At 38.4% G+C, this 22123-nt stretch overlaps 3 protein-coding genes and 1 long non-coding RNA gene across 4 annotated transcripts; 3 read left to right on the top strand and 1 right to left on the bottom strand.

Annotated features, from left to right (window-relative positions):
* Positions 1 to 903: 903 nt before the first annotated feature.
* Positions 904 to 1541, top strand: LOC120782085. Its single transcript, XM_040114236.1, has 2 exons — positions 904 to 1050; positions 1125 to 1541. The coding sequence occupies exons 1-2, from the start codon at positions 904 to 906 to the stop codon at positions 1539 to 1541; spliced, it is 564 nt and encodes a 187-aa protein (XP_039970170.1).
* Positions 1542 to 2042: 501 nt separating this feature from the next.
* Positions 2043 to 2358, bottom strand: LOC120782084 (putative nuclease HARBI1; the record flags this gene model as incomplete). Its single annotated transcript, XM_040114235.1, has 2 exons — positions 2043 to 2128; positions 2187 to 2358. Coding segments are annotated over 2 exons (258 nt in total), but the record flags the coding sequence as incomplete, so codon positions are not given.
* Positions 2359 to 4156: 1798 nt separating this feature from the next.
* Positions 4157 to 6394, top strand: LOC120782080. Its single transcript, XR_005706219.1, has 4 exons — positions 4157 to 5051; positions 5136 to 5872; positions 5945 to 6192; positions 6312 to 6394. It is a non-coding gene; the product is annotated as an uncharacterized LOC120782080 (long non-coding RNA).
* Positions 6395 to 7580: 1186 nt separating this feature from the next.
* Positions 7581 to 8446, top strand: LOC120782090. Its single transcript, XM_040114239.1, has 2 exons — positions 7581 to 8017; positions 8093 to 8446. Exons 1-2 carry the CDS (start codon positions 7936 to 7938, stop codon positions 8398 to 8400), a joined length of 390 nt encoding a protein of 129 aa, XP_039970173.1. The 5' UTR covers positions 7581 to 7935; the 3' UTR covers positions 8401 to 8446.
* Positions 8447 to 22123: the final 13677 nt, after the last annotated feature.

Here is a 22123-nt window from a genome sequence, read left to right as displayed (position 1 = left end):
GTCAAAACGATCGATCGATTTGTATGAGCGCAAGTCTCCCGGACTTTGACTTTGAATCTTCCAGTTTAAGTCAACAACATCTTCATTTTTGGTAGCCAACATTGCGCGTGCACTTAAGGAATCGTAGTTACGATAATTTGTCCAATGTCCGAACATTCGTTGAAGAGTTCATCTTTCGTGAATTGATAAAGGGAAGATGGAATTGATATCAAACCACCAGAAGTATCAACCGGATTTGACCCATTCCAATTTTTAGCGAAGACGATGTAAAATGTTTTCGGTAATGTCATTTTTGTTTGTATCCCATAATCAAGGACGTAGCCAGGTAGGTGCAGGGGTGGGCAGCTGCCCCCCCCCCCCTACAGATTGAAAAATTATTATTTTAATTATTATTCATTATTAGATTTTTTTTTTTAAGGGGTTTTAAAATTTTATTCAGTTGGTGGACGATAGCCTCAGCTGGAAGTTACATTTTTATGCATTTATTTATTAAATACGCAACATTCATAATCAGCCCTATCACGCAATCCATCGTAGACTGTTTTTTCGGGAAAATTACGAAACTGCTATCATGCAATTCGAACAGTACCGAAAGTAAGTTCGAAATTCGTAGAGTTGCATTCACTCAATTCACTCGGAACGGAAAATTTTTAAGTTTAGCGGAATTTTTGTACGACAGGTTTGTGCAAACGGAAAAAAAAATTTAAAAAAAGAAAAATGTAAGTTTTAAATTAAAAATAAATATGTTATAGTTTGAATTCAATTAAAAGTTTTAATATTTAATATTATCAATTAAAACTTTTAATTGAATTCAAACTATAACATATTTGTTACCAGTAAAATAATTTTTAATGCAATTTCTGCGGGTCCAAAGTAATTACCAGCAAGCAACAATATGCACTAATGGTTGAGCTGTTACAGCAAAAACCTGAAATGGCACAGGGTTTTACCAAGTGCCCTAAGGAAGAAGTGGCAGCTTTTTGGAACAATATGGCGCAAGAACTCAGTAGTGTTGGTCCGCCTATCAAGGATATTTCCAGCTGGAAGAAGGTAATATAATAAAGTTGTAGATTTTAGTGTTGTAACAGGATAATTTAAAGCTTGTTTTTTTTATTTTGTATTAGGTATGGCTTGACTGGAAGGCCTATATAAAAAGGAAATTAGTTGAAAATAAAAAGGAGCAGTCAGCTACTGGTGGCGGCAGAAATAGGCAGCACCATTTCCATGAATTGGAGGAAGCGGTGATCACACTAACGGCATTGCAAACAAGCACAAGTGGTATTGAGAATACAGTGAGCATCGGCTTACCTATTGTAGCCGACGTGGGCTATGAGACAGAGGCTGACGTATCAATGCCATCAGTGACCTGCAGTCCAGCACTGCCTAGACGTACTACTAGGCCACCGGAAACATCTACAGCCGATTTAATTAAAGAGCAATTTAATATTCAAAAAGGATTTCAAGAAAAAATTATTGATAAGTTGGACTATCTCTCTTTACGTATGCGACGAGTAGAGCAGAGCACTGGAAATGCAAAATGATTTAAAAAAAGCGGAAGTGGAAGAAATTAGAAGGCACAACATAGCTATGGAAAATTTGATAGCTGCTAAAAATTCCATTAAACAGAAAATGTTAGAGTAGAGGAGAAAAAATTGCAAGCCATGACAAAAAATAATTAAATTAATTAAATAAATACCTACTTAATTAAAACTATAAATATTTTGTGTTAATATTTATTTAGGATATTATACTCGGGTAAGTGTTGCACATATAGCTTCTCTGATTTGTGAAGCTGCATCATTATAAGTTGATGAAAGAATTTCATTACTTTCTGTGAAAATATTTGGTTCCGAATTATTTTCTAAACTTTCATCATTCACGCGATAGTGAATGCAAACGTTGTGTAACACTGCCGCAACATTAACGATTTGAGATGCCTTCCATGGCTCGTAGTGAAGCTCATGAGCACTCAGAAGACATCTAAATCGATTTTTAAAAACTCCTATTGTTCTTTCAACGATATTTCTCGCTTTTGCATGTATTTAATAATATTTCTCTACTGGGCTTCCTGAGGGAGGGGTACGGAATGGTGTCATTAACCATGGTTCTAAGGCATATCCAGCATCTCCTGTACAAATATACAATTTTGGGAATTTTTGTAATATATATGTTTGTATGTATAATACCCAAAAGCCAACTGTTTCGTTCACCATCGAGGTACTTTTTCTCATGAAAATAACGAGCATTGCTGACATTCCATATGTGGGAGTCGTGATTGCTGCCAGGAAACTGAGCATTCACATAGCGTATTTTCATTTTATTGTCACATATCTGCAAAACATTGATTAAGATGTTTGAAATGCGAATTTGTCACCAAACTTACAATCATGGCATTGATATTAAAGTATCCTTTGCAGTTATAATAGAGAAACTTATCTTTAGTTGGAGCAACGATTTTAATATGTGTCCCGTCTACACACAAAATTGCGCCTGGAAATCCGTATTTCTGAAAAAAATCCTTTTTCGCTTCACTTTTTTCAACGTTACTTAACTCGAGGTTTATCCACTGAGGGCACAAATGGGACTGAAGCAATCCCAATACCTCTTTTAAGATGCAACAAAATGTTGACTGAACCATTGGAATATCAAAGTCTTTGCCCACTCTATGCTGATAGCCTCTTTCAGCTAAAAACCGTATAACCGAAGACAATCGATGAAGTAAAGATATAGTTGACGATCTTGAAGAACTTGCATTCCTCTCTAGAACATCGAGGACATACGTGAAGGCCGCCTTATTTAACCGATAGTTTTTAATAAACCTGTTATAGAAAAATAATTTTAATAAAATTTAACAATGAATTTTTGTGGACTTTTGAACTGTGCATTGTTTCGTCCACATCGAAAGGGTTGCTCTTGTCCCTCAGTGATTTTCGGTGAATTTTTAGATCTCGCCGACTTCTCTCACGTTCTTCCTCAAGCAACATAAATAAAAACGTTAGCGAATACATATTTTGTTCGTAAAATCAATTTGAATACAAATTATTAATCAAAATTTAAATTTTTTCTTCTACACAGCTGATTTCGAAATGTCAAAATTCAAAGTTAAGTCTGGCAACAAAAGTTTCGAATTCACATGGATTCAATGATAGCAAATTAGGCGTATTCGTAGCGGACATTCGTATTCGTAGCTTCGCTACGATGGATTGCGTGATAGGGCTGATTAGCTGGATGATCTGAGCGCCATCTGACGCATTATTGTCACAACTCATTTTGACATTGTCTGCCGTTAATACAAAGCACAATGATAACTATCGATAGTTTTGTCATCTTTAGATCACAAACAACACAAGTGGTTTTCAAACAAGTGCAAAAATTAAGTTTACATGTTTACAAGTGCAAAATTTATGGATATAAGAAATTTTCTTCAGAAAGGTAAGCATTTATAAATGGGTTATAAACTTTTGATTGTCTGCTATTGCTATTACTTTCGAGATATCTCTTCTGTTATGAGGAAACATGTTCGTGACAGCAGCAGTGGAAGTGAAGAAGCTATTGTAAGCGCTTCTTCATCACAATCGGCTGTGCCTGTTGCTGAGGCGCAAGCAAATCTAGCTTCTTCTGTGGAAATAGATGTCACTGAGGAATGCCACGTAAATTATGTGGGCCGCTATGTTGGGCGAGCTTCGCAGCTGTCTGTCGAAAAAAAGGAGATTCTACTTCGTCCGTGGGTTCCAAATGCTGCCTATGATTTTAAAACTGATGCAAAAGCTTTGCAAAGAAAATTCAACCATGGGTGGTTGGATATATACATATGCGCCGTGGTTGGTGTATTCCATGCGGTTGAAAGGTGCACTGTGTAAGTACTGTGTGCTGTTTCCGCCTGTTCCTGGATCGGTGCAAGGCGTATTGGGTTCATTCATGATCCGACCATTCACAAATTTAAAAAAAAATGCACGAGCTCTCCAAAAAGCATTCTCAAACAGGTCTCCACATTGCTGCAGCAGCTGCAGCGAAGGTTTTTATTGAAAATGTGCCCGTCGACGTACAATTGAAAACACACCATATAAAAACTATGGAAGATAATAGAAATATTATAAAATCTATTATTTCATGTGTGTTATTTTGCGGCACACACGACATGCCTCTCAGGGGCAGGAATTCCGACGAGGGCGTTCTTCTAGACTTAATAAACTTGCGAATCGCTTCAGGCGACTCAAAGTTAAAAGAACATTTACAGACAGGTCACCGAAACGCAGTTTATACTTCACCACAAATTCAAAATGACATCATACACATTTTCGGAGAAATTATTAAAGAACTTATTGTGAATGATATAAAAACAACAAATCCTTACACCGTCTTAGCAGATGAAACTGCTGATATATCCGGCAAAGAGCAGCATTCAATTGGTTTGCGCTTTTTCGAAGAACAAAAGGAAATAATAAGAGAAGAATTTGTGGGATTTATTGAGCTCTCAGCCCAAAATGCTTCTAACATTGCTGAAGAAATAGATAAGTTTTTGGTGTATCATGAACTCTTAACGGAATCTTGAGTTGGGTTGGGCTTCGACGGCTGTTCTGCAATGGCAGGAAAAGAAGGTGGTGTGCAAGCGATTTTAAGAAGAAAATATACCCGCGCAGAATATTTTCATTGCTCCAGCCATAAACTGAACCTGGTTGTCAATGATACAAATGCGGTTCCAGAAATAAGAAATGCCATATCAACAACAAAGGACGTTATAAACTTTTTTCGCGAATCAACCACGCGAAGGAACTGTGCGCCTACTATAGCACGTTTGTGTGAACCCGGATGGTCGCAAAAATATAAGGCAGTAAGAAAGTTTTCTGAAAATTTTCCTGAAATTGTTGAAGGATTGGAAAAATTATCCATAGATGGAAACTATAGCACAAGAAAGAGTGCATACCAGCTTCATTCAGCAGTGACAAAATCGGTGTTTATCGTTTCCCTAATGACAATTGCAAAATACTCTGCATTACTGGAACCAACAGTAAACAATTTGCAAACGAAAGCCATTGATATGATTGCAGTAGGTGAGCATATTCAAATGAAATAACAAAATTTTATTTGTAAAGTTGGAATGTTTGCAGAGTACTTATTTTTTGTTTGTTTAATAGATGAGCATATTGAAAAAATTATTGAGGTAATTGAAAACGATCGTAGCAATGCAGAGGAAGTAACGAATGAACTCCTTGCACAAGCGCGAAGAGTTGCAACTGCGCTAGATATAGAACTATCTTTACCGCGTTTAGGTGTATAACAAAAACATAGAAACAATCCTCCATCAAACAACGAAGATGAGTACTGGCGACGCTGTATTGTGATTCCATATCTTGACCCCTTAACAGCTTCGTTTAAAATAAGATTTGCCCGTGAAAAAACTCCAGCATATGCGCTATCTCGGTTGCATCCATTGTATATGCTCAAAAGTTCAATTGAAGCCATTTTTGAAAACTCGAAACTATTCGAAAAGCATTATGATTTAGATGTCAGCAATGAATTGAAACTTTGGTACAATTTATGGAAAAATAAAAATTTATCAGAAATGGAATTAAGAGAAATTGAAGTTGTTGAATTGATCAAACAGGCAGATGAATTTTACCCTTCAATTCGAAAAGCTCTCAAAATATTATGTACATTACCATGCACTACAGCAACGGTGGAGCGTTCATTTAGTACGCTAAGGAGAGTTAAAACTTGGCTTCGGGGCACGATGGGAGAAGAGAGACTATCTGGATTATGTCTGATGAGCGTGCATCGCACATTTGTGAAAGAACATCAACAGGTCATTGAGGAAAAAATCATCAATAAATTTTCAGAAAATCCTAGACGTTTACTACTTGCATAAAAATTTGTAAGTTAAAAAAAATAATAATTTGAAATTAACAGCTGAGCCCAAACCCTTCCCCCCCCCCCCCTATTTCAGATCCTGGCTACGTCCTTGAGTACTCTCCGTAGCAACTTTGTCCGAAGTTAACGTTTTTTCTTGTTTAAAATAAACTTTTGCCAGTACCTGAGCGAATTTTTCGAACTTTGATTATTGCAAATAGCAAGAGGATAAATTATTCGGTTACACCCTTGACATGACTTTTTTAATTACTATTGTATGGCATCCAATATAAACGGTTAAAAACTATCCATTCTGCAAATTTTCCATTAAATAGACATATACAGGTAAGTAACAAATGAATTATGCAATTGTTAACATTTTCTCAGATCTGAGATATCCTAAAAAATCAGCAAAACTAAAACGTTTCTTTTGTGAATGTATTTTTAACATAATTATTGGGTAGTCGTATTTGTCAATAGATGTCGTTGCAGTCGTGTATCTCTAGTGCTACCAATCACTTTGTGTCCTACCATATAGTGTTTGAAAGGTGAGATTTTAAGCTTCGTTTAACCAAAAAATATTAAAATCGGGGAAGTTGAAAATAAGTTACAGCTGTTCAAAACTGAGTGAAAATAATGAAGAAATGTGCTACATATTGAAATTTGGTATAAACAAGTAAGGAAGGGCTAAGTTCGGTTGTCACCGAACATTTTATACTCTCGCATGATAAAGTAATAATCGAGATTTCAGTATCCGTCATTTACATATTTTTCAAATACCGTATTTGTGTAAAGTTTTATTCCGCTATCATCATTGATTCCAAATGTATATATTATACAGAGAAGGCATCAGATGGAATTCAAAATAGCGTTATATTGGAAGAAGGCGTGGTTGTGAACCGATTTCACCCATATTTCGTACATGTCATCAGGGTGTTAAGAAAATATTATGAACCGAATTTCTTGAATTCGGTAGTGAAGTTCCTGAGATATGGTTTTTGGTCCATAAGAGGGCGACGCCACTCCCATTTTCAATTTTTAAAAAAAGCCTGGGTGCAGCTTCTTTCTGCCATTTCTTCCGTAAAATTTAGTGTTTCTGACATTTTTTGTTAGTCGGTTAACGCACTTTTTGAGTGATTTTCAACATAACCTTTGTATGGGAGTTGGTCGTGGTCATTATCCGATTTCTTCCATTTTTGAACTGTATATGGAAATGTCTGAAGGAAACGTCTCAATAGAGTTTGGTTGACATAGCTATAGTAGTTTCCGAGATATGTACAAAAAGCTTAGTAGGGGGCTGGGCCATGCCCACTTTTCCAAAAAAATTACGTCCAAATATGCCCCTCCCTAATGCGATCCTTTGTGCCAAATTTCACTTAATATCTTTAGTTATGGCTTAGTTATTACACTTTATAGGTTTTCGGGTTTCGCCATTTTGTGGGCGTGGCGGTGGGCTGATTTTCGAAGTTAACCTTCTTATAGAGCCAAGAAATACATGTACCAAGTTTCATCATGATATCTCAATTTTTACTCAAGTTACAGCTTGCACGCACGGACGGACAGACAAACATCCGGATTTCAACTTTACTCGTCAACGTGATCACTTTGGTATATATAACCCTAAATCTAACTCTTTTAGTTTTAGGACTTACAAACAACCGTTATGTGAACAAAACTATAATACTCTCCTTAGCAACTTTGTTGCGAGAGTATAAAAATGGAATAATGCCACGCAAGCCACCAATGAAATTCGTGTAGTTTACGGAGACGATGCTGTATCAGGTCATCTAGCACAACAATGTTTCGCTCGTTTCTGTTCTGGAAATAAGAAATGCCATATCAACAACAAAGGACGTTATAAACTTTTTTCGCGAATCAACCACGCGAAGGAACTGTGCGCCTACTATATCACGTTTGTGTGAAACCAGATGGTCGGAAAAATATAAGGCAGTAAGAAAGTTTTCTGAAAATTTTCCTGAAATTGTTGAAGGACTGAAAAAATTATCCACAGATGGAAACCATAGCACAAGAAAGAGTGCATACCAGCTTCATTCAGCAGTGACAAAATCGGTTTTAATCGTTTCCCTAATGACAATTGCAAAATACTCTGCATTACTGGAACCAACAGTAAATATTTTGCAAACGAAAGCAATCGTTATGATTGCAGTAGGTGAGCATATTCAAATGAAATAACAAAATTATATTTGTAAAGTTGGAATGTTCTTATTATTTGTTTGTTTAATAGGTGAGCATATTGAAAAAATTATTGAGGTAATTGAAAACGATCGTAGCAATGCAGAGCAAGTAACGAATGAACTCCTTGCACAAGCGCGAAGAGTTGCAACTGTGCTAGATATAGAATTATCTTTACTGCGTTTAGCTGTAAAACAAAAACATAGAAGCAATCCTCCATCAAACAACGAAGATGAGTACTGGCGACGCTGTATTGTGATTCCATATCTTGACTCCTTAACAGCTTCGTTTATATGCTCAAAAGTTCAATTGAAGCCGTTTTTGAAAACTCGAAACAATTCGAAAAGCATTACGATTTAGATGTCAGCAATGAATTGAAACTTTGGTACAATTTATGGAAAAATAAAAATTTATCAGAAATGGAGTTAAGAGAAATTGAAGTTGTTGAATTGATCAAACAGGCAGATGAATTTTACCCTTCAATTCGAAAAGCTCTCAAAATATTATGTACATTATCATGCACTACAGTAACGGTGGAGCGTTCATTTAGTACGCTAAGGAGAGTTAAAACTTGGCTTCGGAGCACGATGGGAGAAGAGAGACTATCTGGATTATGTCTGATGAGCGTGCATTGCACATTAGTGAAAGAACATCAACAGCTCATTGAAGAAAAAGTCATCAATAAATTTTCAGAAAATCCTAGACGTCTACTACTTGCATAAAAGTTTGTAAGTTAAAAAAAAAAAATTGAAATTAATAGCTGCACCAACGCCCCCCCTCCCCCTATTTCAGATCCTAGCTACGTCCTTGCCCATAATGGACGCGGATTTGAAGGCTGATACGTCGAAATGTTTATCGCGAAAAATGTGCGAACTTAATTTTCATTCCAGTGTTCAGCAATTGTAATTGCTAGCTTACTTCTCCAAAACTTGCACAGTTCACAGTACGCAGTGTCTCAAATAAAGTTTAACCGCGTACATTAATCAATATCAACCGAAGGTAGAAACATTTGTCGTTTTTCGGGTGGATTGTGTAAATTGGTCCTTCGTTGGCATTAGTTGATAACACATCTGGATGTCCATCTACTGGTTGGCTTTGCTTTCAGCGCAACTATTTCTTTAACGATGCATTCCAGGTATAATATAAAGGTATTTCCGAATAGAGCAATACTCTCGCAAACAGATCGCCGACGAAAGTTGAGAAAAAACTCGTAAATGTTAATTTTGTTGCTGGCGGTGTTTCCACTGACTGTATTGCATTTTCTGGGTTGAAATACAAAAGTAAATTTCTTACAAAGCGCTCTATTGCAGTTCACGTATTGACCGCATCGTTGAAGACCAATAACCGCCATGTTGCTTCCTTTGGTGACTTAATTACAAACGTATTTTATCGATTACACCAAACTTCTTCTTCTTAATTGGCGTAGACACCGCTTACGCGATTAACAACAGCGCGCCAGTCGTTTCTTCTTTCCGCTACGTGGCGCCAATTGGATATTCCAAGCGTAGCCAGGTTCTTCTCCACCTGGACCTTCCAACGGAGTGGAGGTCTTCCTCTTCCTCTGCTTCCCCCGGAGGGTACAGCGTCGAATACTTTCAGAGCTGGAGTGTTTTTGTCCATTCGGACAACATGACCTAGCCAGCGTAGCCGCTGTCTTTTAATTCGCTGAACTATGTCAATGTCGTCGTTTATCTCGTACAGCTCATCGTTCCATCGAATGCGATATTCACCTTGGCCAAAGCGAAAAGGACCATAAATCTTTCGCAGAACTTTTCTCTCTAAAACTCGTAACGTCGACTCATCAGTTGTTGACATCGTCCAAGACTCTGCACCATATAGCAGGACGGGAATTATGAGTGACTTATAGAGTTTAGCTTTTGTTCGTCAAGAGACGACTTTGCTTTTCAATTGCCTACTCAGTCCGAAGTAGCACCTGTTGGCAAGAGTTATCCTGCGTTGGATTTCCAGGCTGACATTGTTGGTGGTGTTTACGCTGGTTCCAAGAAAGATGAAATTATCTACAACTTCAAAGTTATGACTGTCAACAGTGACGTAAGTGCCAAGTCGCGGGTGCGACGACTGTTTGTTTGACGAAAGGAGATATTTCGTCTTACCCTCGTTCACTGCCAGACCCCTTTCTTTTGCTTCCTTGTCCAGTCTGGAGAAAGCAGAACTAACGGCGCGGGTGTTGAGGCCGATGATATCAATGTAATCGGCATACGCCAGCAGCTGTACACTCTTATAGAAGATGGTGACTTCTATATTTAGTTCTGCAGCTCGAACTATTTTCTCCAGAAGCAGGTTGAAGAAATCGCTCGATAGGGAATCACCTTGTCTGAAACCTCGTTTGGTATCGAACGGCTCGGAGAGGTCCTTCCCGATGCTGACGGAGCTTTTGGTGTTGCTCAACGTCAGCTTACACAGCCGTATTAGTTTTGCGGGCATACCAAATTCAGACATCGCGGCATAAAGCAGCTCCTTTTCGTGCTGTCGAAAGCAGCTTTGAAATCGACGAAGAGGTGGTGTGTGTCGATTTTCCTTTCACGGGTCTTTTCCAAGATTTGGCGCATGGTGAATATCTGGTCGGTTGTTGATTTTCCAGGTCTAAAGCCACACTTATAAGGTCCAATCAGTTAGTTGACGGTGGGCTTTAATCTTTCACACAATACGCTGAATAGAACCTTATATGCGATGTTGAGGAGGCTAACCCACGGTAGTTGGCGCAGATTGTTCTTAAATTCCAATCGTTGGGAATGCTTTCGTCCGACCATATTTTACAAAGAAGCTGAGGCATGCTCCTTATCAGTTCTTCGCCGCCGTGTTTGAATAGCTCGGCCGGCAATCCTTCTTCAGGCGGGCAATTGCTATTCGAACTTCTTCATGGTCGGGTAATGGAACGTCTGCTCCATCGTCATCGATTGGGGAATCGGGTTCGCCTTCTCCTGGTGTTGTGCGTTCAGTGCCATTCAGCAGGCCCTCCATAATTTAAGTATGCTCTGGGCATCGGTGACTAGATCACCTTTGGGGATTCTACACGAGTACACCAAACTACAATACTCAATATTGATATGAGTTTTGAATGTGAATTAGACAGTAATGGTGAATATAGTACGATCCATGTGTTGTCAACTTCGATATTCACCCTTCTAAATTGAATGCTGAATGTTCTGCCATTGTGGTCTGGTGAGCGACGCCGATAGGGTGGATATCCATCATTTCTAGTTTGTGTTTCCGAAAGAAAAGCACGTGGATAGTGTTTCGTACATTTATTATCAGACATACAAACCGAAGTGGGATTGTGGTGTCCGCAAAGCCCATGAACTATATTGGTTGTCATCACTTCGTGTCATACTGGATCTTTCTCTCCATCAGGAATTTCAGCAGAAATGAGTTCATAAATTTGATCTGGTGTAACCACCATCCACCATCCAAAGAGGAATGTGTGCGTGTGGCAAACCTGTCTTTTGCCACTCAAAAGAGTACATCTAGCATCTAACAGCACCACATATATGTTGCTTCAAGATAAAGTCCATCAAACATCGTAACTATTGCTGTGACATCGTAACGATCGCTTGCTGGTTGACCGCGATCCATAATTCCGCACGTATGTCACCGCATCCTGGGAGCACTTCTTGCCTTGCCTTGGGCTGCCATACGTTGATGGCAGAAAGAACGCCGACCGATATTAGGGCTCTTCGCAATTGACCATTTTGTGTGAAACACACGTAAAGTTTCACTGAATAATTTTCAATAATTTTTCTTTTGAATAGCCGGAATAAAACAGCAAGCGACCGAAATTGAACAATTCAAATAATTTCAAATCAAACTATTAAAAAAAACCCACAAACAAAATTTGAAAATAATTAAAAAGTTACTAACAAACAAACATTCATTCGTTTGTATGGAAAAAAGTAAAGGGCTGTTTTTAGTGGTTTTCTGGCAATTATTCGAATTGCCGTAAAAACCATCCTTGAAAAAAAAAAAAAGAATTGGCAAAATTGGTTCAGGCGTTGTTGAGTTATGCGCTTAGCAACACATTTTGCGATTCATTTTTATATATAAGATAAATAAGTGAAACGGGATTTTTCATTGGAACTAAGGCTGGAGTTTGCTAATCTACCATTTGCACGTATTAATCCCTTAGCGTCCAAGAATGGGTTTAACACGAGAAGAGAGCTTCGAGAGGTCTCGTTCCTCGAGCAACTCTGATTTATCTTGTTTGAAATAGCAAGTTTAGGCATATGATAAAACTGACTTTGGCATGTGGCAAGTCGGAATGCGTTAGTTGTGCGTAAGGATCATATGATATTCTTTTCGTTTTTTTGTTTAAGCCTTTAGGTAAATTTAACACCTTCTACCCGGCGGTGGTCCACTGGCACTGCGCTTATCTGGCGGCGTGGACCGTGGAAATAAAATGGATTGGGGAATTATAAATTTATATTTGCTGTAGGCGTTTTCAAAATTCACAAATAAAATTTATTTTTTATAGTTCTTTCTAAAACAAAACAATTAGAAAAGTGCCGTTATACGAACAACTTGACAAACTTGTGCACACAATGTATAGAAACATAGATAAAATGCGGCGGGTAGGACTTGTTAAACATGTAAGCGATTACTCTTAGTGCTCTCGGGAATGATGAAAATCGGAGTAGTATATCGTACTCATCTGGAGTGATATAAAAATTTAAAATTTTCCGACTTTCAGGAGCTAAGATACCGGGAGCAGGAGACTGTGGGCAGAATTCTTCTGATTTTGTGAGCCGCGTACCATTCCCCCAAAGTGTAGTGTTGATGAGATCACGTGGTTTGCAGCCTCTTTGGCTTTTGCTACTAAAAGATGTAAAGTAATTGTGTAATCGCACCCTGTACGTAAATTGTTGCTGAATAGGTCATTTCAGAAGCATCACAGAAGCCATGTTTTTCTACATTTTGATTAGGGGCGAAACTTAAGATTGCATTGAAGAGCAAAGAGAACACATCTACATCAATATTTGGTAATTCAGTTAGCATTTTTGTGGTAATATTATCATGTCCTAGAGACTTTTGTGGGTATGCGTATTGAAAATGTATGTGTATATTAATGTTCAATATAATTGAATATACATAACTATTTACGATTAGTTAATAATCGCATAAAAGCATCTTAAATAGAACTATACATATGTATGTTCAACAAGTTAATTTTCTCATATCAGCTTTTCACCGTTATTTTGAATGTTTCAAAAGTTGGATAATATATGGTCGAAAATCATCTATTTTGGTGGAAGTTTATGGTGAACATGCCTGAGCTTGCAAGCTAAGAGTGGTGTGCACGATTTAAAAGTTGTGATTTTGACTTAATAGACCGAGAACGTTCTGGGCGGCTTTACTCGATAAATGGATGAAACTTGACCAATCAGCCAAAGCCGAATTTGTATGCAATATTTAATTTACTCAATACTAATAGTTCTAAATTAATTACTTTAAAAAATATTGTTAAATAAGATTACATATGTATGTATAAATTGTGTGAATATCAGGGAATTAGTAAATTGATGTATTTTGTATTGTAAATTATACAAAGTATAATAATATAAAATATATATAAACCATATATAAGCTTTTTACCAAAAAGATAATGTGAATATATTACGTTACATACATAAATGTTGCAAAAAAAAATTATGAGAAAGAAAATTCTGTTTGTAATGTAAAGCAAGTGATGACCATTGCACCAGTTTTCTCTGTGGCCTATGAATAACCAAACAAATAATCTATCGACCGGTTTTTATGACGTTATGTACGTTTTCATAAAAATAGATAGGAAGTTAAAAAAAAAAAGCTTCCATAGCGCAATAGCGAATGACTAGATATCTTCAAGACTCTTCTTTTTGAGAGTGGAAACCGTTTTGAAAAACACCATTCTGAAAAAGATGCGTTTGACGTTGAGGTTGGAGTCGCTACGTTTCCCACTCTATTCTCTTTCCACAAGAAACGCTGTAGCGACCGTAATAACTTGAATTTCGATTTCAAAATTTGAGAAAATGTTTATTACAGTGAATGGTATACTATCCAATAATGCAAAAAAAAGATCGATTTCTCGAAAATTTCACATTAAAACGATCCCTTAAATTTGAATATGACATGTGTCATGGTACGTCCGAAATAGTCAATGGTTGCGAGTTAAAGCTACGTATATTTCTTCATGGAATGTCATGATACCTCATGCGCTTTCTTAAATGAGTGTCTGTCATTTTGAACTCCTCAATAGCCTCATTGTTCTACGAGTTAGCTTAGCTCAAGTATTTCACTGATCCACTTATCGATAGGTCAATAGTTTTAAAGGCGATACTTTAGTACTCCTAAAAAGATGTATTATTAGTGTAACTGAACTTCCATTACAAACTTATACTAGCTGCTCAGCTTATCTGAACAAAGCTTCGCTAACAACTTGAGCATTGCCTCGTGAAACCCCCTGTTGTTATACGAAGAAGAAAAACACTATTATCCATACAATAGGTTTGAAAAGAAAAATGGAAATTTAGTAGGTACACTAGTCATTGATATAAGGCAGCGATAATAGCAAGAACCTCAAATTCGAAGGTATGGTAATATTCTTCAGTTTCTGTAATCTTGCTACTCCTTGTACAGGGTACTTTTAATTTACACTGTCCTTATGGAGAAGCACTGCTCCTTATTCGTATAGTGGTGCATCTGGGAAGGTCCAGCAAAATCAACCCCACTAATGGTAAAGGGTAGAACATAATTGCAGCATTCAGGTGGTAAACTGCTATGATCTGCGTACGTATTTTGTGTTTGTAGTTAGTACATAGTTTACATATAAGAATTGTCTTTTTGATTTGTGACTTTAGTCGCGGTATATACAATTCTTGTCGGAATATTTTTTGCATCAACCGATGCTCACCATGCAGTGTAAACTGATGGAGATATATTAGAAATAAATAAGTGAAACGGGATTTAAGACGAGAAGAGAGCTTCGAGAGGTCTCATCCCTCGAGCTACTCTGATTTCTCTTGTTTGAAATAGCAAGTTTAGGCATATGATAAAACTGACTTTGGCATGTGGCAAGTCGGAATGCGTTAGTTGTGCGTAAGGATCATATGATATTCTTTTCGTTTTTTTGTTTAAGCCTTTAGGTAAATTTAACACCTTCTACCCGGCGGTGGTCCACTGGCACTGCGCTTATCTGGCGGCGTGGACCGTGGAAATAAAATGGATTGGGGAATTATAAATTTATATTTGCTGTAGGCGTTTTCAAAATTCACAAATAAAATTTATTTTTTATAGTTCTTTCTAAAACAAAACAATTAGAAAAGTGCCGTTATACGAACAACTTGACAAACTTGTGCACACAATGTATAGAAACATAGATAAAATGCGGCGGGTAGGACTTGTTAAACCTGTAAGCGATTACTCTTAGTGCTCTCGGGAATGATGAAAATCGGAGTAGTATATCGTACTCATCTGGAGTGATATAAAAATTTAAAATTTTCCGACTTTCAGGAGCTAAGATACCGAGAGCGAGGAGACTGTGGGCAGAATTCTTCTGATTTTGTGAGCCAGCGTACCATTCCCCCCAAAGTGTAGTGTTGATGAGATCACGTGGTTTGCAGCCTCTTTGGCTTTTGCTACTAAAAGATGTAAAGTAATTGTGTAATCGCACCCTGTACGTAAATTGTTGCTGAATAGAGTCATTTCAGAAGCATCACAGAAGCCATGTTTTTCTACATTTTGATTAGGGCGAAACTTAAGATTGCATTGAAGAGCAAAGAGAACACATCTACATCAATATTTGGTAATTCAGTTAGCATTTTTGTGGTAATATTATCATGTCCTAGAGACTTTTGTGGGTATGCGTATTGAAAATGTATGTGTATATTAATGTTCAATATAATTGAATATACATAACTATTTACGATTAGTTAATAATCGCATAAAAGCATCTTAAATAGAACTATACATATGTATGTTCAACAAGTTAATTTTCTCATATCAGCTTTTCACCGTTATTTTGAATGTTTCAAAAGTTGGATAATATATGGTCGAAAATCATCTATTTTGGTGGAAGTTTATGGTGAACATGCCTGAGCTTGCAAGCTAAGAGTGGTGTGCACGATTTAAAAGTTGTGATTTTGAGTTAATAGACCGAGAACGTTCTGGGCGGCTTTACTCGATAAATGGATGAAACTTGACCAATCAGCCAAAGCCGAATTTGTATGCAATATTTAATTTACTCAATACTAATAGTTCTAAATTAATTACTTTAAAAAATATTGTTAAATAAGATTACATATGTATGTATAAATTGTGTGAATATCAGGAATTAGTAAATTGATGTATTTTGTATTGTAAATTATACAAAGTATAATAATATAAAATATATATAAACCATATATAAGCTTTTTACCAAAAAGATAATGTGAATATATTACGTTACATACATAAATGTTGCAAAAAAATTATGAGAAAGAAAATTCTGTTTGTAATGTAAAGCAAGTGATGACCATTGCACCAGTTTTCTGTGGCCTATGAATAACCAAACAAATAATCTATCGACCGGTTTTTATGACGTTATGTACGTTTTCATAAAAATAGATAGGAAGTTAAAAAAAAAAAAATAAAAGCTTCCATAGCGCAATAGCGAATGACTAGATATCTTCAAGACTCTTCTTTTGAGAGTGGAAACCGTTTTGAAAAACACCATTCTGAAAAAGATGCGTTTGACGTTGAGGTTGGAGTCGCTACGTTTCCCACTCTATTCTCTTTCCACAAGAAACGCTGTAGCGACCGTAATAACTTGAATTTCGATTTCAAAATTTGAGAAAATGTTTATTACAGTGAATGGTATACTATCCAATAATGCAAAAAAAAGATCGATTTCTCGAAAATTTCACATTAAAACGATCCCTTAAATTTGAATATGACATGTGTCATGGTACGTCCGAAATAGTCAATGGTTGCGAGTTAAAGCTACGTATATTTCTTCATGGAATGTCATGATACCTCATGCGCTTTCTTAAATGAGTGTCTGTCATTTGAACTCCTCAATAGCCTCATTGTCTACGAGTTAGCTTAGCTCAAGTATTTCACTGATCCGCTTATCGATTAGTCAATAGTTTTAAAGGCGATACTTTAGTACTCCTAAAAGATGTATTATTGAGTGTAACTTGAACTTCCATTACAAACTTATACTAGCTGCTCAGCTTATCTGAACAAAGCTTCGCTAACAACTTGAGCATTGCCTCGTGAAACCCCTGTTGTTATACGAAGAAGAAAAACACTATTATCCATACAATAGGTTTGAAAAGAAAAATGGAAATTTAGTAGGTACACTAGTCATTGATATAAGGCAGCGATAATAGCAAGAACCTCAAATTCGAAGGTATGGTAATATTCTTCAGTTTCTGTAATCTTGCTACTCCTTGTACAGGGTACTTTTAATTTACACTGTCCTTATGGAGAAGCACTGCTCCTTATTCGTATAGTGGTGCATCTGGGAAGGTCCAGCAAAATCAACCCCACTAATGGTAAAGGGTAGAACATAATTGCAGCATTCAGGTGGTAAACTGCTATGATCTGCGTACGTATTTTGTGTTTGTAGTTAGTTACATAGTTTACATATAAGAATTGTCTTTTGATTTTGTGACTTTAGTCGCGGTATATACAATTCTTGTCGGAATATTTTTGCATCAACCGATGCTCACCATGCAGTGTAAACTGATGGAGATATATTAGAAATAAATAAGTGAAACAGGATTTCAAGACGAGAAGAGAGCTTCGAGAGGTCTCATCCTCGAAGCTTACTCTGATTTCTCTTGTTTGAAAATTAGCAAGTTTAGGCATATGATAAAACTGACTTTGGCATGTGGCAAGTCGGAATGCGTTGGTTGTGCGTAAGGATCATATGATATTCTTTTCGTTTTTTGTTTAAGCCTTTAGGTAAATTTAACACCTTCTACCCGGCGGTGGTCCACTGGCACTGCGCTTATCTGGCGGCGTGGACCGTGGAAATAAAATGGATTGGGGAATTATAAATTTATATTTATTGTAGGCGTTTTCAACATTCACAAATAAAATTTATTTTTTATATTTCTTTCTAAAACAAAACAATTAGAAAAGTGCCGTTATACGAACAACTTGACAAACTTGTACACACAATGTATAGAAACATAGATAAAATGCGGCGGGTAGAACGTGTTAAACATGTAGGCGATTACTCTTAGTGCTCTCGGGAATGATGAAAATCGGAGTAGTATATCGTACTCATCTGAAGTTTTTGTGAGCCGCGTACCATTCCCCCAAAGTGTAGTGTTGATGAGGTCACGTGGTTTGCAGCCTCTTTGGATTTTGCTACTAAAAGATGTAAGGTAATTGTGTAATCGCACTCTGTACGTAAATTGTTGCTGAATAGGCCATTTCAGAAGCATCACAGAAGCCATGTTTTTCTACATTTTGATTAGGGGCGAAATTTACCCATCGAAGAATTCTAATTTCCAAAATAGTATGTAAGTTGTTAGCAAATTGAAACCATTTTGTTAAACGCACAGGGTTTACTTGCTCATTTCAACCGAGAAAAGTATTTGGGGTTTAGTTATGGCGGACATTGCAGATATTGACTCAATTGTATATGAGAATTGATCTGTTATCGCATTCCATTGAATCTGTAATGTTTTTGTTATACTGGCCTTTTCAAATTTATGGAAGTCTGTGCCTAATAAGTCTTTCTTTTTTTATGTCTTTATGATTTGATTTAATTTTCTTTAGGGGCAACCCCTATAAATTTAGTGCTTTGATCACTTGAAATAACGATTCGCACGCTAATGAGATGATGTTGCTATCTGATGATGTCGTCCACGTATATTTGTGCTTGCAGCACAGAAGACGCTGAAGGTAGATCTCATACCTTTAGATATTTTGTCATATAGTATAGTTTCTTCCATATGATTGATTACGAGTATCATATTCTGATTTCCTTTGTCAGGCTTTTTTCCATGCCTAGGAATTGCTGAACTGCTGATATTCGAGAGTGGCCTAGAGCAATAGAATCTGAAATGGTGGGAAGATGGTTTGAATGGTAGTTGCACAATATAACCACCGTCTTTGTTTCTTGTTGTTGTGGTCTTGTAATAGGCTTCACATGCCTGATCTTGTTCTGAAGGTGGTTTGAGGTAATTCTTCTACTTCTCACAATTCTCTAAATTGATTATTTAAATACTTATTTGAATATTTTCAACTTGTGTAGGATGGAGTCATGTGTAGAAATTCACGCAAGTGAGGAAAGTTCTCTGATCGCCATTCACTTGGGAGTGGCCAGAAACGATTCTTTTACACATGGCTCAAGCAGCTCACGACTTCCGGTCTTTGATCAAGTATCCTCTGGGTAGCCTAAGAACATCCGTTCGAAGGCGAGCTAATGTGAGAAGGCGAATCATCCCCTACATAGGGTTGTGCGTTGGGCTTAGGACCCGCCACGAAAAAACCAGTACCAATGAAAAAGAAAAAACAGCCTCGGATGAAAGACCCCCTTTTGATGACGACCATGGCAAACGAAATAAGGACTACGATTTGAGGGCATGTGCCTGGAATGTCCGGACCCTTAATTGGGAAGGTGCCGCTGCCCAGCTGGTTGATGTCCTCTAAAAAATAAAGGCTGACATCACCGCCGTCCAAGAAATGCGATGGACGGGACAAGGACAGAGACGAGTAGGTCCTTGTGACATTTACTACAGTGGCCATATAAAGGAGCGCAAGTTTGGTGTTGGATTCGTGGTGGAAGAGAGACTCCGTCGCCGAGTACTATCATTCACTCCGGTGCATGAACGTCTAGTCACAATCCGCATCAAAGCGAGGTTCTTAAACATATCGCTGATCTGCGCCCACGCCCCGACGGAAGAGAAGGACGATGTGACCAAAGATGTCTTCTATGAGCGCTTGGAGCGCGCTTATGAGAGCTGCCCCCGCCACGATGCCAAAATCGTGCTTGGCGACTTTAACACCAGGGTGGGTAAAGAAGGTATCTTTGGCACTACGGTCGTTACATTCAGCCTCCACGACGAAACATCCCCAAATGGGTTGAGGCTGATCGACTTCGCCGGGGCCCGAAATATGGTTATCTGTAGTACTAGATTCCAGCATAAAAAGAATCATCAAGCTACCTGGCTGTCTCCGGATCGAACCAACCAGATCGATCATGTAGTGATAGACGGAAGACACGTCTCCAGTGTTTTAGATGAGCGTGCGCTCCGAGGTCCTAACATCGACTCGGACCACTATCTTGTTGCAGCCAAGATTCGCACAGGCCTCTGTGCAGCAAAAAACGCACGCCAACAATCACAAGGAAGGTTCGACGTCGAGAAGCTGCAATCACAACAGACAGCCGAACGATTTTCTACTCGGCCTGCACTCCTGCTCTCTGAGAGCACTCGTCAACAACTCGGTATAAGGGAAGTGTGGGACGGCATTTCAAACTCCTTACGTACAGCAGCAGCCGAAACCATTGGTTTTCGGAAAGTGCAAAAGAACAGCTGGTACGACGAGGAGTGCCGTGTCACAGCGGAGAGAAAACAGGCTGCCTACCTCGCAACGTTACGATCGACCACAACACTTGCGGGATGGGATAGATACCGAGAGTTGAAAAGGGAAGCGATACGCATTTGTACACAGAAAAAGAAAGAGGCTGAAATGCGTGAGTACGAAGAGCTTGATAAGCTGACCGACAGGGGTAATGCTCGAAAATTCTATGAAGAAATGCGGCGGCTTACAGAAGGTTTCAAGACCGGAGCATACTCTTGTCGAACCCCCAAAGGTGATCTAGAGACCGATGCCCAGAGCATACTTAAATTATGGAGGGAATACTTCTCCAGCCTGCTGAATGGCAGTGAACGCACAACGCCAGGGGAAGGCGAACCCGATTCCCCAATCGATGACGATGGAGCAGACGTTCCATTGCCCGACCATGAAGAAGTTCGAATATCAATTACCCGCTTGAAGAACAACAAAGCGGCAGGGGCCGATGGATTGCCGGCCGAGCTATTCAAACACGGAGGCGAAGAACTGATAAGGAGCATGCATCAGCTTCTTTGTAAAATATGGTCGGACGAAAGCATGCCCAACGATTGGAATTTAAGTGTGCTGTGCCCAATCCATAAAAAGGAGACCCCACAATCTGCGCCAACTACCGTGGGATTAGCCTCCTCAACATCGCATATAAGGTTCTATCGTGCGTATTGTGTGAAAGATTAAAGCCCACCGTCAACAAACTGATTGGACCTTATCAGTGTGGCTTCAGACCTGGAAAATCAACAACCGACCAGATATTCACCATGCGCCAAATCTTGGAAAAGACCCGTGAAAGGAGAATCGACACACACCACCTCTTCGTCGATTTCAAAGCTGCTTTCGACAGCACGAAAAGAAGCTGCCTTTATGCCGCGATGTCTGAATTTGGTATCCCCGCAAAACTAATACGGCTGTGTAAACTGACGTTGAGTAACACCAAAAGCTCCATCAGGATCGGAAAGGACCTCTCCGAGCCGTTCGATACCAAACGAGGTTTCAGACAAGACAAGGAAGCACAGAAAATGGGTCTGGTAGTGAACGAGGGCAAGACGAAGTATCTCCTGTCATCAAACAAACAGTCGTCGCATTCGCGACTTGGCACTCACGTCACTGTTGACAGTCATAACTTTGAAGTCGTAGATAATTTCGTCTATCTTGGAACCAGCGTAAACACCACCAACAGTGTCAGCCTAGAAATCCAACGCAGGATAACTCTTGCCAACAGGTGCTACTTCGGACTGAGTAGGCAATTGAGAAGCAAAGTCCTCTCTCGACAAACAAAAACCAAACTCTATAAGTCACTCATAATTCCCGTCCTGCTGTATGGTGCAGAGTCTTGGACGATGTCAACAACGGATGAGTCGGACGTTGCGAGTTTTCGAGAGAGAAAAGTTCTGCGAAAGATTTATGGTCCTTTGCGCGTTAGCCACGGCGAATACCGCATTCGATGGAACGATGAGCTGTACGAGATATACGACGACATCGACATAGTTCAGCGAATTAAAAGACAGCGGCTACGCTGGCT

This window comes from Bactrocera tryoni, unplaced genomic scaffold, assembly GCF_016617805.1.
Source record: "Bactrocera tryoni isolate S06 unplaced genomic scaffold, CSIRO_BtryS06_freeze2 scaffold_926, whole genome shotgun sequence".
Classification (NCBI taxonomy): Eukaryota; Metazoa; Arthropoda; class Insecta; order Diptera; family Tephritidae; genus Bactrocera; species Bactrocera tryoni.
Note: the sequence above shows the minus strand (reverse complement) of the source record. Positions and strands in the feature narration are given on the sequence as shown.

What these genes read in the sequence shown, in the direction of transcription:
- LOC120782085 (XM_040114236.1), top strand. Translation starts at nt 904, where the DNA reads ATGGTTGAGCTGTTACAGCAAAAACCTGAAATGGCACAGGGTTTTACC. An exon ending in ATATTTCCAGCTGGAAGAAG is followed by an intron (nt 1,051 to 1,124) that starts GTAATATAATAA and finishes ATTTTGTATTAG; the next exon opens with GTATGGCTTGACTGGAAGGC.
- LOC120782090 (XM_040114239.1), top strand. Translation starts at nt 7,936, where the DNA reads ATGACAATTGCAAAATACTCTGCATTACTGGAACCAACAGTAAATATT. An exon ending in AATCGTTATGATTGCAGTAG is followed by an intron (nt 8,018 to 8,092) that starts GTGAGCATATTC and finishes TTTGTTTAATAG; the next exon opens with GTGAGCATATTGAAAAAATT.